The 19,385-nt window shown below is 34.5% G+C and overlaps 1 protein-coding gene across 1 annotated transcript; it reads left to right on the forward strand.

The window, feature by feature from the left end:
• The first annotated feature begins 2,538 nt into the window (after positions 1 to 2,538).
• LOC125683701 (ileal sodium/bile acid cotransporter-like) lies at positions 2,539 to 13,498 on the forward strand. The gene is made up of 3 exons (XM_048925135.2): positions 2,539 to 3,443; positions 4,886 to 5,057; positions 6,347 to 13,498. Exons 1-3 carry the CDS (start codon positions 2,856 to 2,858, stop codon positions 7,045 to 7,047), a joined length of 1,461 nt encoding a protein of 486 aa, XP_048781092.2. The 5' UTR covers positions 2,539 to 2,855; the 3' UTR covers positions 7,048 to 13,498.
• Positions 13,499 to 19,385: the final 5,887 nt, after the last annotated feature.

Consider the following 19,385-nt stretch of genomic DNA (forward strand, 5'->3'; position numbering starts at 1 on the left):
CCCCACATTTACATTCAAACTACATGTATATGTACTTCAAAATGAATTAATTTCTGCTCTGATTGAAAGCATGATTCTAAATTCGGGAACGAATCTTGCATACAAAATAATTAATAGGGGAACACATAAATTCGAGCTCCTTTGGAATTTAATGAAATGCAGGTATGCACCTTTCTTTCAACACGAAATGATATGTTGTTTCAGGCACGTATACAGGGGGTTGAGGTGGGCAGGGAGGCTGGTCTGATCTCCCCCACGTTTTTGACAATTTACTTTTTCCCGTTATTCTAACATGCAAAGTCAGTATTTTCTACAAGCGCAGTTCAAACTAATATGTTTTCTTTTTAAAATTGTAATGAATTCAATTATAAGCATCAGCTCCTGTAAGTTTCCAATATATTGTAATTCACAAATTTTTAAATATCTGGAAATTTTTAATGCATAAGCTTACATTTATATCAGTGATCGATTTTCTTTCCTTCTGTGAAATGATATATTGTACATGAAGTAAGACTCTCTCTCTCTCTCTCTCTCTCTCTCTCACATCAATGAATATGGACATGCATAGACCGTAAATAATTATACGGTTCCCAAAGAGACAATACAACTATATTTTCGTTTATATATTTCCTTTTATATGTGTCTTTGTGTAATCAACTGTTTATTATGGATTGCAAATGCAATACCCGCATTTTCACACAGGTGTATATTTCGATCATTATTCCCTTATTTGTATATCCAAGTTTGTATATGATCATCAATAAATTTTGAATTGTGCACGCAATATATCCAACCAGATGCTCAGTGTATATGATTAGATTCCCGATTTCTATAAATTGCAAAACCTCGACCAGACAAGCATTCAATACAGGAAAATTTTTCGACTCTGACAACTCCCCTGATTGAAGACACCCTGTTTGGCACGGGTGAAGTGTGTCGCACGCAGTCTGTATAATGGAACGACAGCGTGTTGTAAAGTTCCAACGACATACAAATGGAGTTTATCATTTTGTTTCGTGGATTTATAAGAATAAAGAGAATTTAATATTTTCGGCAAGTGCACATCTCCGATACCTGTCGAGGAGACGTCCGTATTTGATACGGTTTTTGGGGGGGGGGGGGGGGGGCGAATATGCCATGTGCATTACATATTATGCATATGGCATGGCCTAGTATTTTGCAAGAATTGATATAAATAATAGATTTTATGCTCTTTGCTTATTCCGTTCTATCAGTATGTAATTGGCAAATGATTTTTCCGCATTTATTTCATAAGAAACTGCAAATACTTGCATGCACTTGCAAGTATGCAAGAAAAGCTCTTTTTTGCATTTTTGTCAAAATTATCTAAACTTTCAGAATGTTGCATTTGTATACAATAAATATTTTGTAATTTTGAACAAAGCATAATGTTTTAAAATGTGATTTTATTTGTTTCTCATTCCCTATATATTACTATCGGAGATGTGCACTGGTCGAGTCCACCTAGAAAAATCACTCAGGTGTGACAATCACATTTGGGGTATATACGGGTAGAGTAAATTAGGCTACCTGAGAGAAATATGGCGGATAAGATGAGAAAGGTGTACGTATTTATTAATTCATGTCAGCTTTAAGACGAGAAAAAATACGTCGTTCAAAACATTCATATGGACTAGATTTATGGTATTATTCAACAATACTTGCTGAGCGATATATAGATTTAGTAGGGGTTTTGATTTTTTCTTCCAGATTACTTTTTATTAAAACTGCATTTAACATAGTTCCACACTCCTGTGACGTCATAATATTTTGCAAAGTCAATGATTTAATGACAGGAACATAAATTTTGTTGGAGTCTTTTTCAATAGTTATTTTAAAAAAAACCAAAAAACTGTCAGCCATAAAATATTTCAAAAATCTTAGTTATATTTGAATAGTCAATGATATGTTTCAAAATATTGAATCCAAGGACAATAACTCCGTTTTCAATAAATTATTTATCAAGTCCATTATGCGATAGATTTCCTTTATTTTTCACAAACATTTCACCAAGGAGATAAGGAATCATTATCTGTGTCTTTTCGTGAAATTACAAAAAAATTTAATCCATGAGTGATTTTGAATAGTTCAACTGTATCGTGCCAGACTTCGGTTTTTTATGGGGGTATACATACTCTAGAAGCTATAAATTCGAAATTATTAAGGAAAGGTATGGATTTTTCCCCCCATAAATAACTATAACAGATGTACATATACTAACATAAACAGAAAAAATGATATGTAAACCATGCTATAAGGAAATTGTGTCCACATTTATTCGTTTATTAACATTTTGGAGAACAACGCTAATTCAATAATTCTACACTTAATTATTATTCTAAAACTTGATGAACATATATTATTTTAGTTATTGAAATGTTTCTTGATAAATAAATGCAATTAAACAATTTTCTTGTTGTTTTTATTTTAAAATACATGTAACGACAAATAACTGTTTCCAATGAATTTCATAAAAATCTACATAGGGGTACAAGATTTCAGTAGTGTCTGTAATGAAAATTAATATGGAAATCCTTAACTAATTTGCATTTTTTCATTACTCTGAATGTTAATTTATTGATTCCAAACAAAAAAATGCTACCTAAACCCCAAAAAATCCAGGACTAAGGACCCGCCTTAAAGCCATTAAGTAAATTTGAAACTTTATACTAGCATCCACCACTTTCCATCCACATCAGATCTGATTGACAGTCGACACTGTGACTAAGTTACAAAATATCCGGAAAGATTCCGAATATACAATGTGTACATGCAGTGTAAACCATGCGGCATGGCGATTGGCATTTGATCTACATCCGTCCACTGTATAACACATGTTTACAATCATGTCGGAGATTTGGAAGCTTGCTTTTTTACTGTCGCTATTTCATAACGTGGAAACCTCGCCCGTTGTCGCGCTAAATGGAGCGAGCATGGAGATGACTGAAAATGAGGTCAAGACTCTGACTTTCAATTTTACCGAGATTGACAGACCTGTAAATTTTTTTGTCCGAAGTTCAGATATCGAGATTTTCACAGTTATCGATGGCATTCATCACAATATTACTGTTGGAGAGCATGGGAATTTTTCAGTCCGAATTCGCGGTGAATTTTTAGGACGTGCCAAATTGCATTTGTTTGTAAACAAACTGTTCCAAGGGACGAAACTCAACAAAGCGATACATGTACCGGGTGCTCATGAGAATGAAACCTGGTACGAAGTGACGGAATATGTTGATATTGTGGTAAAGCGAGCTGACAGTCCGTTGAATACAATATTTACTTCCATTGTGATCGTGCTAGTGTGTCTGGCAAACATTGCCATGGGGTGCAAAACAGAGCTGAAGGAAGTGAAGAAAACACTGAAGAGGCCTATCGCACCTGTCACCGGCCTTCTGTCACAGTTTATACTCATGCCTCTGGTAGGAACCTCAAAAGTGTTATTAAATTGATACAAGAATTGAAACATATAGCTATATTGTTATTAGTATATCACTGCAATACTTAACTGAATGCATGCATGTTTAGTGCATGAACAGCACATTACACTGTACACAGTAATGCAATAGGCTAATCAGATCATTCAGATATTACATTATTTTAAAATTCATTCCTATTAAAAATGAAAAAGGGATCTTAAATGATTACCTAAACCCTGTTTCCAATGTTTAAAAAAATTGAAAAAATTATATTTTCTACCAAATCTTTATTTTCTCAATATTATGAAAACCGTTGCAAGATTAATATCAAAATGCTAAAATTTAAAGATACATCAAAATCAGTTCTCTTACCTATTCTCGATTTTAAAAACTGTTTGTCGAGGTATTTTTAAACACTTAATGCCTTTTAAAATTTTGATTCCTTGCAGTTTGAAACATACTTTTATTTACATCAACATCTATTAATTTATGATGATCATACTAATTTTTCAATTCCGACTTAACAAAAACCCTGTTTCAGAGACAATTGATAAAATATGTTGAATGATATGATTTGTTCAAATAAGAGTAACACTGAATGTGGATGGGCAGCATGTTGTTGCACAATGTGTAGTGATCTGCGTAGAGATCTACTTTTGATTAGGTTGTAGTGATCTATGTGAGTGAAAATTAACTCTAGGGCCATCATTAAAATTATTTTTGTTTGATGTACTCTGACCCACATTTTTCAAGGTAGGTAGGTGGGTAGGTAATTTTTTTTTTTTTTTTTTTTTTTTGCAGTATCGAAAAAATTGATTATTGTCATAAAAACGCAGACTTAGAAATTTATTGATGTTTTCATTAAACATTGGACAAGGCAGATTTAATAATTATTGCTATAAAACATTCATCAAAAAAGTTTCTTAGAGAATATAAACCTTTAAAATGAAACAATGTCTATTTCCCTGGAAACCAAATTTAAAAAAATAATTAAAAATTAAAAGTACTGAAAAAAATGATTGGGTAGGGGTGATTTTCACGGGTTGGTCGGAGTACATCAAACAAATCAATTTTTATTTTTGGCCTAGGATCCAAGTGAAATGATATTGAAATGATCCATGTGAGTATAGATTAACAGTGATTTTTCTGCTTTTTTCTAAGAGGCCTGTATGACTGGGAAAAATCATCGACATTTGTATCAAATTGGGAAAAATCATATCATTGTATTAGATTAACCGTAATCGATTTGTAAAAATATAATATAAGTAATTTTAACACCATTTACTGAATTAATTTGTATTATATTATAAAAATAACAGTCACCTATTTATAGCTTTCTCTTAACATTAACACTGTGACTCCAATGAGGTTTTCCTCCGTGCACCCATAGAGAATCCTGCATTTATATACATGTTATATCATATTGTGTTCTTGCATTATTGTAGATATCTCTTGGAGTGGGTTACCTATTGGGTTTAGAAGCAGCCTTGTGGTTTGGATTCTTTGCTATGGGTACATCACCAGGGGGCGCTGCCAGTAACATATACTGCTATCTATTGGATGGAGATGTGTCTTTGAGCGTTACTATGACATTCATCAGCACCTTGTCATCATTAGGTTTGTTTTCAACAACAGCAAACATTGTTAGCAATGGAATTTTGAATCTGTTTATGCATGGTCATGAACAATTACCACAAATTTATTTACCAATCGGACCTCCTGACAAATTACTGGTATAAGTATAGTAAATATCTGGCAAATTCCTTTAAGAAATGAAATAAGTAACTTTTTAACAAAAAAAAAAATCCATTAATCAAAGGCCATGCATGTGCATTTGTTAGGTGTTCGGTGTTGTCACGAATAGCTTAGCTAATGGCGGTATACGTGGAGACAACTCAAAGACAACAAGAATTTTGTAACACTTTACATATTTAATGGAATTAATATTTAAATCAAGATACAAGTATAAAAATAAGATGCTGATTGGTATGGTTTGTCACTACTGTTTTGTCCTTTACACACTCCGTCCCTGCTAATAGACGTGTTCTACGAAGAAACAATCCCTTCAAACACACACACACGTCTTACGGGTCCACAGGTAGGTCACCACACATAACCAAGCTCTTCAGGATAGCAGGTTATTAGGAAATCACAAGAAGGAATACACAGGCAGACAGGACCTATTCCAACATACACCAACAAAACACGTTAAACAACATGAAACAAGCATCGGGGCTTTACATGTATATATGGTACTACTCATTATCACATTTTAGATAATGAAACTGTCTTGGTAAGACATACAAAATATACTAACACTCATAAGACACACAAAATTCATACATAATGGCCACGCTGCGCATTACCACAAAGAAGAACAAATTTGTAAGTTTATGACCGTATATGCATACCATACTTACAACATTCAAACACGTTTCTAAACATAGAAAGTAACTGAATACATCAAAATAGACATGCTTAAACTAATGAGAAATGCCATAACTGGGTGTTTTAGGACAAATGAACGAATTAGAGAGAATTACGAAGATGGCAGCATAAATAAGATAAAAGCCTTACTTCAGAAAAGCAGGACCATATAACTAAAAATTGTCATCACAGTGCCAGCCATGTGGATAATAATTCAATGGTGATACAATTTAGATATAACAAGAGAAGTATATTGACGTCCTTCTCCCTGGACTACCATGTCCAATATGATTTGTAGCACGGACTGGCGATTTAAAGGTCCAGTGAACTGAGGTTACAAATGGGATATTTACAGTGATAAAACTGAACTGACAGGGGCTCAGTACGGGTTATATGGTACTAAGACTAAAATATATTTACAGAACTCATTTTAATGTGACATGTGTGTGTGTAGTTAGTTTCGTTTATGCTTCTTTTAGCCCTGATTCCTGCCTGGATCTACGGTGTCGGAATAAATGTGATTTACAAGGACATAGAAATCTCCATTCCCTTCACTAATATCTTCACTTCTCTGATTGGCTTGATCATTCCTGTGGGGATCGGAATTCTGATTCAGATGAAGAAACCCACCTGGGCAAAGTTCATTGAGAAGTGTGTCAGACCAATCACAGTCATCTTTGTAATTTTGGTGTTTACCATTGGAGTTTATGCCAATTTATATGTGTTCCAACTGCTTAAGCCTCTGACATTGCTAGCAGGTGCCCTTATTCCATATTGTGGTTTTGGTTTTGGTGCTCTTGTTGCCTTTCTCACTCGACATGACAGACAGAGAATTCTCACGATCGCCATAGAGACTGGCATACAGAACACAGGTGTTTCCATTGTGATGCTTCAGCTCTCACTACCTGCTCCAGATTCAGACATCGGCATCGTGGCTCCGATTGTGTGTTCCATATTCACTCCTATTCCTATGGCAATAGCTATCATATCATATGAAATAAAGAAACGGTGCTTCACAAAGAAAGAGCCTACAAACAGTGGAAAATTAGATGAACTGGATTGTGGTAAAGCTGCTGAAAAATCTGAGATCAAAGGGTTGTCTTACCAGCCTGTGAATGAGAAAGGAAGCGACAGTGAGACTGAAACTGCCCAAGCTTTGAAGAAGAAGGATTCAAAATAGAGGAGTGGGGGGTTGTGACTTTTGAAATGTGTATTTAGTGTGCCATTGCATATTTGCAGAGGGTCATCTTGGGTGTATCTAATGGGTAACTTAGCTCAGATTAATTAAGGACATCTATATCTTCAAATTTTTAATACATGTACATGGATACTGGTTTTATGTGAATATACAAATTAATAAATTTTACATTCCATTTAAGTGATTAGATGGAAATTTTATGAGACCTGGCACAGTGTGAATCTCCATTTTCCAATTAGAGCGATTTACTCTTAATTTCAGAATGATATTAAATATCCAGCTCATTTATCTGAATGCCCACCAGATGCATACTCATTGATGGACAAGATGTACATGTACAAGTCTTTGAGTGTTTTCTTAAAATTTTGTTGACTGGTATGTATGTGTTCGAATGCAGTTGAAGACTTGTGTCTGTTTTGAATTTTATTTTAAGAAATTAAAGTTTTGAATTTTTTTGTTGAAAACATGCAGGCACTGGTACTATGCTTTTATTTTGGGTGTATCATTTTTTACTGAATTTTTTCTTGATGATATAAATGACATATCAGACAAAGGTTTACTGCCAAAAATACTGTTGGTACATGTAAGTCTATTGAGCCGTACCTCTAGATTTGGTAATTTACAGTGTATGGTTTTAGCCAGCTTGCCCCCTGTTTACTGGGCTATGTTCTTGTATATATGTGAATTTTTAAAGTATCAAACATCTAGAGATATTTTATCATACTACAATGTATGTTTTAAGTTATCAGTTTATATTACATGTACATTATGATATCTACATATATTACATGTATTATGATATCTACTGATATTTGATATGATGAATTATACACACAAGCATGCATCATTTCATATATGGTTAATGATATTGTTCATCATTTAGAATGATTCATAAAGACTGAGTAATACTATATATGTCACATGGTATTTTTTAAATTCTGGATTGAATGGAGAGAACGTACATTCAGAAACCCATATATAGTATCGAATGCTTAGTTATTACAGAATCTTTGCTGTTGGTGATTAGATTTTTATGCTCCCCGAAAAATTCTCAGGGGAGCATATAGTCACCGTTATGTCTGTCCATCTGTCCAAGTTCATATCTCCTAAACCTTCCATCAGAAATTGATCATGAATACAGTGTATTCCCTGAGACAGGGACTTTTTGACCAAGGTCATTTTGGAAATGTCAAGGTCACTCAGAACATATACATGTACCATACACATATAAGGAAAATGTTCCTTATTTCAACAGTTTTTGAACAGGTATTGATCATATATACATACAAATAAGTAACAGGCAAATGACTTTCAGACAAAGTCACTCAAGATCATTTTTGAAAGGTCAAGGTCACTCAGAACATAACCTTACATAAGGAAAAAGTTCCTTATTTCAACAGCTCTTGAACAGGTATTAACTATATATATATATATATATATGTATATATATATATATATATATATATATATATATTTATATATACAGTGAAACTTCTCCAAACCGACCCCTCAGAAAACCGGTTCTCCCTGAATATCGGCCGATTTTCAAAGTCCTGGCAGAAATCTTAACATTTCCTTACAAAGAAAGTCTTACAAAACCGGCCACCCCTGAAAACCAGACATCGGCCACTTTTTAAAGTACATTTGTTAACAAACATGTGTAATTTACCCTTATAATACTGGCCACTTTTTGAAGACAAGAAAAGTTTGGCCAGAGGGTGATCAAAATCGGCCAGGTGTGCAAATTGACTGCCCAACTGGCCATGTGGGAAAGTATCTATGGGAGGTGTGAAAAACACAAGTGGCCTCCATAATTTCTATTGTTTACCTGTGCAATCATGGGTATTAAGTGACACTTAGCTAATCCAAAGGACCCTTCCAAATTTTGTACAAAGTGTTAAAAACAGTTAGGAACATATTGAATGAATAAGTATCAAACGCCATATTGTTTCACCATACTATCGCATTGATATAAGCGGTATTTGATAAAGCACAAACCCATGACTGTTAATGATAATTATTAAATGATAAATGAATTTTCTTGGTTTCCATAGACTTAAAATTCCTAAGAAATATTCAAATTACAATTTCATATTTATTACTGTACTTTTTAAAAACGTCAAAACAAATTTGTTAATGATATAAGCAATGAATATAAACAGAGTGTTTATAGGTAAGAGGAATTCCAATTTTTTTTAGGTATCGTGTTATAAATTTTCAGTTAAAAATTAGCTGATTTCAGCGAGAATTTATAATTACCTGCAGGTACAAACGGACTAATTTGATCTCTACCGATAATTTATCATAGATCACCAGAACAAAGTGAACAGTACCTACTTTGACAATATTGAGATAAAATGTCTCTAAATGCTGAATTCTCGGTAAACCGGCCATCCCTCTAAACTGGCCGTTTTTATTGGTCCGAGAGCCGGCCGGTTTAGAGAAGTTTCACTGTGTATATATATATATATATATATATATATATATATATATATATATCACAAATAAGTAACAGGCAAATGACTTTCAGACAGAGGTCACTCGGGGTTATTTTTGAAAGGTCTAGGTCACTCAGAACATATAATCTTCATTTCAACAATATTTCAACAATCATTGATCATTGTGCAAGTCATTCATCATATGAAGTAATTCATTGGTTAGATGCAGTTTGGGGAGCATCCATCGGTTTAACTGATATTCTTGTTGGTTGTGTATGGATTAGAGAGGTTGTCCTGAATCATCAGTGTTACTGCCCCTGATAGTGGTCCTGTCCTGGGCTCAGTATTGTGGAGTATTAGTAACTTTCTGATCTTCATTATCTGGCTTACATAGATAATACACCTATTAATTTATGTCCATACTGTACACCATGAGTCATATTGGTTCAGATCCTCACTCAAATGGGCTTTTATTATCTGGTTCGGGTATTTGGAGCAGTCACACTTTCAAGTTATATATCATTTCAAGGAAGGCTTGTGTGAACCTATGTATGGATATTAATGCCATGGGTCTACTGATGCATGTTGCAGGTCATGATGTGGATGCTCCGCAAGTCCCTTATTTCTGGATGTGTAAACGAGTTCAATAGTTTTTACTATATATTCCTTATTTTACGTGAGTACATGTACGTAATATAGCGAAATGACTCGGATACATCAAATCACGTGAACATGAATTCGGGTGTCGTCTGTTGTTAATCAAGAGTACTTAATGTATATTAGCAACAGAAAATTAAAAGTGGGTAATTTTAATTTATTTCACGAGTGATGTCTATCGTGAAATTACATGATATTAATAATTCCTCGTGTGTATTTAGGAATCTACAGTATTGCAGGTTCATTCCTAATTAAGTTTTACTTGGGCCATTTTCTTCCAAGGATGAACATTTATAAGACATTATTTGTATAGCAGACATGCTTCAAATTTGCTGCCTGTCCACTCATATTGTAGCCATACAGTACTAAATTTGTGTAAATGCAGACTAGCAGTCATGCTAAAAAACAGTGTATGATTAACTAATTACTTTTTTTTTCTAAAAGAGGGACATGGTTAAATTTTATAAAAGGAATCTATATCAAATAATAAAGAAAAAAACTTCATTAAGCACAATTTCATATATTGTGCATCTGAGGATGCAGTATATATTGTCACAAAGAATCTTTTTCGGTATGTGAATTTTGGATACATTTTAGCATGTACGTGTAAATAGTTTTTTGTAGGTAGGAATGTATCAGTAGTGATGTTGAGGACAGATTTTTGGTATGAAACTGTGCTTCATCTCATTATAGATGGAGAATTATCTTTGATTATGCCAGGTATTTTATACCCCTTGAATCCAGGGGCCAGGGCCTTCAAGTTTGGAAAAAATAGCAATATTTGATTAAAATTGGGAAATTTGTTTCATACAAATGAATAAGAAAAACAAGCAAAAAGTTAACCATTTGATATTTTATTATCAATGTGCCTGGCTTAAACAAGCTTTAATTTCCAGTCTTTGGCAGAGAAAAAACTGTCACACATTTTTTGCACCAGAGTGGCACTGCATGAGGTTGGATGGTCCCTCATGGCATATTCTCATCAAAGCATCCATCATTTGGAAATTTTTGGACATCATTTTGGGAAAAACACCTGCTTTTCAGCATTGGGAATGGGGCCGAATTTCGGCCCTCTACAGACCCTTTAAAAAAATCCCTGTATGCTGTTTGATTATTCCTGATGGTTGATTAAAATTATAATTGTATTTTACTACATGCTTATACCACTTCAGTTGATCACCTCCAGAACCGGGCAGGGTGAAGTGTTCAGCTAAATGTGTCCAAAATTGAGTTCACTTGATAATTGAAGTAGTTTTTAGAAGGATTTCCAGATTGTGCAGAAATTTATTGCAGATAAAAAAAACTTCCTTGTTTGTAGACGTACTTTTGTTCTTGTTATAATTTTCTTTGTTATGGTTCATGTTTTATGTAAGATTATAATGTGTCTTATTTTGTAAATTTTATATATCAGCGTCTAGTCATTGTGTTAATAATATTCATTATATGAACATATACACAGCGCTTATGATTCTTCAGTATGCATTTTTTTGCATGTATACATAGTCATTGTAGTTGAAGACTCAATTCTTCCCTTATTTTGTGCTTTCCAGATGTATGTGCATAGTAATACATGCATATCAAGTTGTTGGAATTTTAATTTTTTTGAGAAATAATAATTATGCATGATTTTTTCAGTGTCATCATGAAATACCTCTTTTTTTTCAGAACAAAATGTGATGATGAGGCCACATTTTAAAAGAATGTTTGTTTCCCCTCCCCCGGTCTAGTTTATGTAACAGACCAGGCAGGTACTTTTTTTCACCTCCCCCAGGTCTTGTTTATGTACCAGACCAGGCAGGTACTTTTTCACCTCCCCTTTGTCTAGTTTATGTAACAGACCAGGCAGGTGCTTTTTTTTCACCTCCCCCGGGTCTAGTTTATGTAACAGACCAGGCAGGTACTTTTTTTTCACCTCCCCCAGGTCTTGTTTATGTAACAGACCAGGCAGGTACTTTTTCACCTCCCCTTTGTCTAGTTTATGTAACAGACCAGGCAGGTACTTTTTTTCCACCTCCCCCGGGTCTAGTTTATGTAACAGACCAGGCAGGTACTTTTTTCACCTCCCCCGGGTCTAGTTTATGTAACAGACTAGGCAGGTACTTTTTTTCAACTGGATGTTTAATATGGATGTGTGGTTCGACTTATACACATGATCCCACTATTTAGATATAGATTTTTTATGCAGATTGGATAAATTTAGATCATGAATCCTTTTGCTTTCAAGTGCTATTGTTCAAGGCTTAGAGTAGATTTGTCGAATATCAAATGCAAGTGGATGGATATATAAACATTTTTCCCTAATAAATTTAATTAGGGAGACAAGCCCTTTGAACTTTATTTGACAGACAGCTTGATCATATGACAAGGTGTAGATTCCTAATTCCAAATGCAATAGAAGTGTATACTAGCTGTCTTCATTAATATCAGGATATTTGCCTTCCTTGAAAATTTCTAACAAATAAAACTGGTAATTAAATCAAGAAAATCAAAACTTTACACATTTATTACAAATATATCATAGTTTGACTAGAACAAATATTTGGGTTTTAAAAAAAAACTGGATGTAGAATTAAACTTAATTATCATATAAAAAGCATAAACTGTCCCATACTAATTTAATTCTATATCCTATAAAATATAATTTAAAAAAAAATTAGATTCCTTCCTTATAATTGAATTCTCAACACTAAAAGATGCAAATAAATGCGATCTTGTCATCCATCTTTCCAATCTTGATTTATCCACTGAATTGATTAATAAACTCAGAGACTTCAAGAAACACTACTGGTAATTGAAAAAAAATCAATTTTATTTGGGGGGGGGGGGGGGGGGCTTAGTTTTGACCTGGTCAGGTGAGGGGAAACAAACATATATTTCATTTTGGCCTGATGGTATTTTGCAATAATTACACTAATAATTAATTATCTCCTTTCCTTTATGTACAATATATATGTATTGTTTGTATAACTGTACTTCTAGTTATAGGAACTAGTATATGTATGTAACTGTTGTTGGAGCATTTACTCATATTGTGCTATCTGTTTTGGTCTTTGGACTGAACACATTACAAGATAGCTTTCTGGTTCATTGCAGTGACCGTGTTGCACTACATGCAATCACATCTATCCATGATCAAATCTAGTCTGAATTCATTCATCTAGGCATTTGTCATTTCCGGTGCTAAACTGCTAAATGTGTGAAGAGCCCAGATAATACACATATTGGATGCCACTTGTCAAATCATTCATTTCAGAAGTGACATAGCCAGTTGAATTGGATTGATATACAATGTGTGCATGTATTGGTATTTTATTATACAGTGTCTGTACAAACATTTATTCTGAGTTTGACTTGTTTATTAATTATTATATCCCACCTTGAAAAAGGAGCATGTTTTATTTACACCTGTGTGTCGGTATATTGATTTGTAGACCACGCATTGTCCACTCAATATCTCAAGAACCCTTTGCTTGACAGACAGACAGACAGACATCAAACTTGGTACACTGGTTCTACTAAAAAGTAGATGGATTCTACTAATTTTGAGGTCAAACAACTCCGTACATAGGAAAGTATTATTTGCTTAATGTCTTGAGAACCCTTTGATTGACAGGCATCAACATGGTACACTAGTTCCCCCTAAGGATTAGATGACCCCTACATATTCTAAGGTCAAGGGTCAAATTGGACATAGTAAGATATTGTCTGCTCATTATCTTCAGAACCCAATGTTTGATAGTCATCAAACGTGGTACACTAGTTCCCCCTAAGGATTAGATGACCCCTACATATTCTAAGGTCAAGGGTCAAATTGGACATAGTAAGATATTGTCTGCTCATTATCTTCAGAACCCAATGTTTGATAGTCATCAAACGTGGTACACTGTTCTCCCAAAGGAGTAGATGACCTTTACGGATTTTGGTGTCACAAGGTCAAGGATCAAACTATTTTAGACATATTAATGAAAAAGTAATGGTTTGCCCAATATTTTGTGAATCCTTTGATGAAGGACATTAAACTTGGTACTCTGGTGCCCCCTAGAGAGTAGATGACCCCTTTGGTTTTCAAGTCACAAGTTCAAAGGTTATGAATTAAATTATTGGTTACCAGTATTTGAAAATTTCTGCTCATTATCTTGACAGATCAAACTTGATATTGTGGTTTCTAAAAAAAAAAAATCTTTCTTTAAAATATATATATATATGTTACTGTGTAATAATTGAATATTAAGGCAAACTGTTAGATACACATAATAACAGCATGGCCCATTATTCTAGACATTTTAAAATACTTGCAGTGTAATAGCCAGAGCAAATTCAGATTGCAATTATTTGAAGTAAAGTTTACGGTATATTTGTGATGTAATACTACAACTCCATAGTTATGGAAAGTCGATTAAGGAATCAGAATTCTATTATTGTTATTTGAATTTGTAATGAACAAAGTTGTTCAATATAAAATGTTCAAATTATTACTCCATCTGAAAGTCCCTCTGATAATTTTTTTGGTCATAGACGAGAACCGCCGCGGTGGTCTAGAGGTTAGAGCGTTCGCCCCGCATGCATATGGAAGGCCGGAGTTCGAATCTCGGCCGCGACAGACCTAAGTCGTTAAAACAGGTAGTGACCGTCCCATCGTCAAACGCTCGGCATCAGCTGTGAATATCACGGGTCCTCGGAGCTGTCACAGTGGGTGTGGCACGCTAAAGAACCCTCGTAAGCGCCGAGCAAAGGCCTAAATTTGAAGCCCTTCACCGGTCTTGGTGACGTCTCCATACTCGAGAGAGACGTTAAACAAGACACAATCAATCAATCGTGATAGACGTCACCAGTTGTAGCTGAAGCCACAGATTTAGGTCTATGTTTAACGCTCAGGGTAATAGCAGCAATGATTCTTCGACATACCAACGTCTACCGCGACACATATCCTCCAGTTTTAAGATCATACCTGAAAGACCTGGGATTCTCGCTTCTAGTTAATGCTGAACATGGCAAAGGAGCAATCACTTTCTATTATTTAGCGCGGCCATGATATGAACAGGTTCGAACTCACGATGTCCCATTCCGGAAGCATCTGTAACACTCTGCCACTGAGCTACCATACTAAATATTTAAAGAAATAGTACATTTTCACAATATGATCAACGAAGAGCTAACTTTGGTAGAAACCCCTCTCATCATATAGCTCCCATGGTTATTTGATGTCGAGAAGTCAAGAAAAGATGTTTATTATAGATCAATCTAATTAAAATTAGGTCCCTTGATCCGCTCTTGTACATGTATATCGCTGCGTTGTGTAGCGATATAAATGAGCGGATCAAAGGATCTAATTTTAATTAGATTGATTATAGATATAAACAAAGTGATGCATTTTCACTGTACTAGCCGAATGAAAACTGCCCTAGCTTCTGAATCCAGATTCCAACAAGTTCACAATATAGATATGCTCAGTTTGATGACTACATTTTCCGGAGGAAAGAAAATTTCTAAAGACAGTATAATTTTTGGGCATTTTGACTCACCACTCATCCCCCAGAAAGACGGGGGTAGCAAAATTATCAATTGTTTTCCCTCGTATATTTGTACCTCATTGATACCAATTTGGCGGAAGTTGGCTCGGTGAATCGTTGGCTCAGTAGTAAATGAGAAGTGGACCATGTTCAAATGATAACGCACAACAACAGACCAAAACAAATCGCAATAATTAAATTAGTTAAGTCGTTCAGTCTGATAAAACCATTTCTAATATAACAGCTTAATCATTTACTTAATATTTTATCAACTCCACCGACATTTTGAAAGATTTAGATACATATTGATTTTGTGGTCTAAATGGATACCAAAGGACAGCAATTCTTTGTAGCAAGGACTGTGTTTTAGCTCACCTGAGCCAAAGATGCTAATAATTACATATTTCTAAATCTCGCTGTGACGCCATATAGAAAATATTGTATTGTGCAGCATACTTTATGGAGCACCAAAAATAAACATAAACTCAAATAAATTTAGATACATACATCTTTAATTATCTGAAGATATCATCAATTTGATACAAGCATCAATTCAATTCTAAATATCTCTTCAAATAATTAATGATGCATCTATGTTCACTTTTGAATTATTGTTAAATGTCTCTTCAAATAATTAATGATGCACACAATATATATGTTCATTTCTGAATTATTGTGTGCATTAATTGAAATGTTGATAATGTTAGTTATTCTACTGAATTGATGTACGCTATAACTGAATTGTAGTTTTCAAATGAATTGATGATATCAACAATTGAAATGATGTGCGCTACAATTCAATATTGATGAGAGCAACGATTTAATGAATGCGCGCATCAATTCAATTAATGCACACAATAATTGAATTACTGCTCTCTAATAATTCTGTCAGAGAGAGCAACATACTCGTATTCACAATTGGATTGGTGTTCTCTTTAATTGAATTGTTGTTCTCTATTAAAGATTTGATGCGCACATTAATTCCTGATACAAAATCGTTGTAAGAGATCATCAAATCATTTATACCGAGCTCCAAGCTAAATTTTGTGAGCAATGATTCCACCATGTTTATGTGCTCATAAATTGAATGGATGAGAGCAATAAATGAATTGATCAAATAAACTTTTCGAAAGAAATACTCCCCGGTTTTGCAGCAGACTTCCCACCCCTGTGTAAAATTTCTCCCAGAAAAATCGACCCGGATTAGACCCCCTGGGAGATAAGGTGCCCCAATATATTATTTGCCCTATAATCTGATTAAATGGGATCTTCTCTGTAATCCACTAAATTAACGTAGATCGCTGTTAGGATCAAAGAATTCGATTTTAACCAATCCTCATTGAACATAGTCAGTATATAATCCCCCCCCCCCTTCTCCCTATTATTTCCCGATTGTACTGCATGTGCCTAATCTAACGCACTATGCATTACGACGGCGTATTCGTGCCATATTAGCCAACCAGAAACATAAAATAAATCGATATTATGATTCAGTAAATCCAATAATCGATTTCAAAAGTTTCTACGATTTAACAAGCATAAGGCTATTTCAAAGCGTATGCTATTGATAGAAATTTACAAAATTGTTGATAGTATAAATCGTAGAATATTAATGGCAATTGCTTAGCAGACATGATATAATTATTTTGAATATTCGAAGTATATATTGTTTATAAATAATAGTCGAAATTGACAAATAAGTTTTGTATAAAAAAAAAAAACAACAGAAAGACTCAAACAGATTGTGAATATAACTCTATGCATGTGTCGGCTTGGTGTGAGAGCAGGACAAGGTTAGTTTCCATTCAACAGATTGAAAGTCAAATTTTTCTAGAATGCTACTGAATGTAACAGCGCATGTGGTAAACAATTAACATCTCGAGGTTGAAGATGTAACAATGATATTATACTTGTCTTCAATTAGAGAGTTTTAGTTTGGCCTAGATGTGCCAAGCATGTCGATAATTAAACAGTATTACTCATAAGACTGACGTCAAACAGTATGTGGGTGACTGTATTCCCACGTTCTGTGACAGACTTACGAATAACATTGCTCATAGATTTATGGTCAGGTACTGAGTATTAAATACCAAATATGTGTAAATTGTCAAGCCAAAACATTTTTCCTGTTGTGAACAGTAGATAATTACATGTATAGTTGTGTCTGATTCACATATAGTTTTATTATTATTATCATTATAATCCATTTATATAGCGCTTTATCTGATTAAGACAATTACCCTAAAGCGCTTTACATGTAGAACAATAAAAACAAACTAAAACAAAGAACAATAAATACATAGGAAAAGGGCATGAAATAATATTAATATTAAAACAGGTTCTTTTTTTTCTTTTTTTTAAATAACTGTGTACTTAAATACCGTATTACAGATCAAATGCAAGTTTAAAAAAGATATGTTTTAAGTTTGTTTTTAAAAATAGCTATAATGAACCTTCGACACGAAGATCCAAACGGGAGGCAGTTCCCTTAAAGAAACATCAAACCGTCTTTCGCCATACAGTTTAGTACAAGCGCGTGGTTTTATAAGGTAAAACGAATCCGCAGACCGAAGTGTTTTCTGTGGACGGTAGACTTGAACTAGTATCTGGATGTATGTTGAAGCCAATCCATGTAGGACCTTGAAAGTACATGTATACAATAGGATTTTATATTTCGTTCTATATTTCACAGGTAACCAGTGAAGCGATGTGAGAATCGGTGTAATATGCTCATGTTTCCGTGAACGTGTCGCTTGCCTGGCAGCAGTGTTTTGAACTTTCTGTAAATTCGGCAAGGATGCTGAATTAACATTATAAAGAAGTACATTTCCATTATAAAGGCGGGATGTAATCAGTGTTTTAACAAGTGTTCTGCGCGCATCCTCCGTTATAAGTGATCTAATTCTACCGAAGTTACGAAGTTGGAAATAACATGATTTAATCAATTCACTTATTTGACACTCCATGCTAAGTGTGCTGTCGAAAAACATCCCAAGATGTTTGACAAAATGAAGCACTAGCGACGACAGATCCACCGAAAGCCAGTTGATATTCTGAGAATTCATTAGCTTTACGTTTTGGTGTAAAGATAATTAAGTTCTGTCTTTCCTTGATTTAGGACGTCTTCATATGAGTGAAAAATTCTCGAGAGAGACGTTAAACAAGATACAATCAATCAATCAATCAATCCCTGATTTAGCTTGAGTATGTTGTTTTGCATCCAGTTGTCAATATCAGAAAGACACCGTTGAAATCTATATGCAATGCTGTCCCAGCTGTCGTTAGTATTTACATGTATAATCAAGTATACCTGGGTGTCATCCGCGTAGCCATTGTAACACATGTTATGCATCCAGCAAATTTCTCTCATTGGTTCGGAGAACATGCAATATAGACGAGGTCCTAATACAGAACCCTGTAGAACACTAAAGTGGAGTAGGAACTCTTTGGATACTGTAGATCCAACAGCAATTTGTTGACTTCGACCAGAGAGGTACGACTTGATCCATGACAGAGCCGATCCCGTGATATCAAAAGCATAATCCATGGTATGATCAGAATGTTACGGTCTATGAAGTCGAATTCTCGTCCAATGTAGAGGTAATATCATGGTGAACCCGTAGTAGAGCCGTGTCTGTGGAGTGACAAATGCGGTAGGCAGATTGCACCTGGTCGTGAAGCTCGTTAGCGTTCAAATGTTTTCCAAGTGAGCTGC

Source organism: Ostrea edulis, chromosome 1 (assembly GCF_947568905.1).
Source record: "Ostrea edulis chromosome 1, xbOstEdul1.1, whole genome shotgun sequence".
NCBI lineage: Eukaryota > Metazoa > Mollusca > Bivalvia > Ostreida > Ostreidae > Ostrea > Ostrea edulis.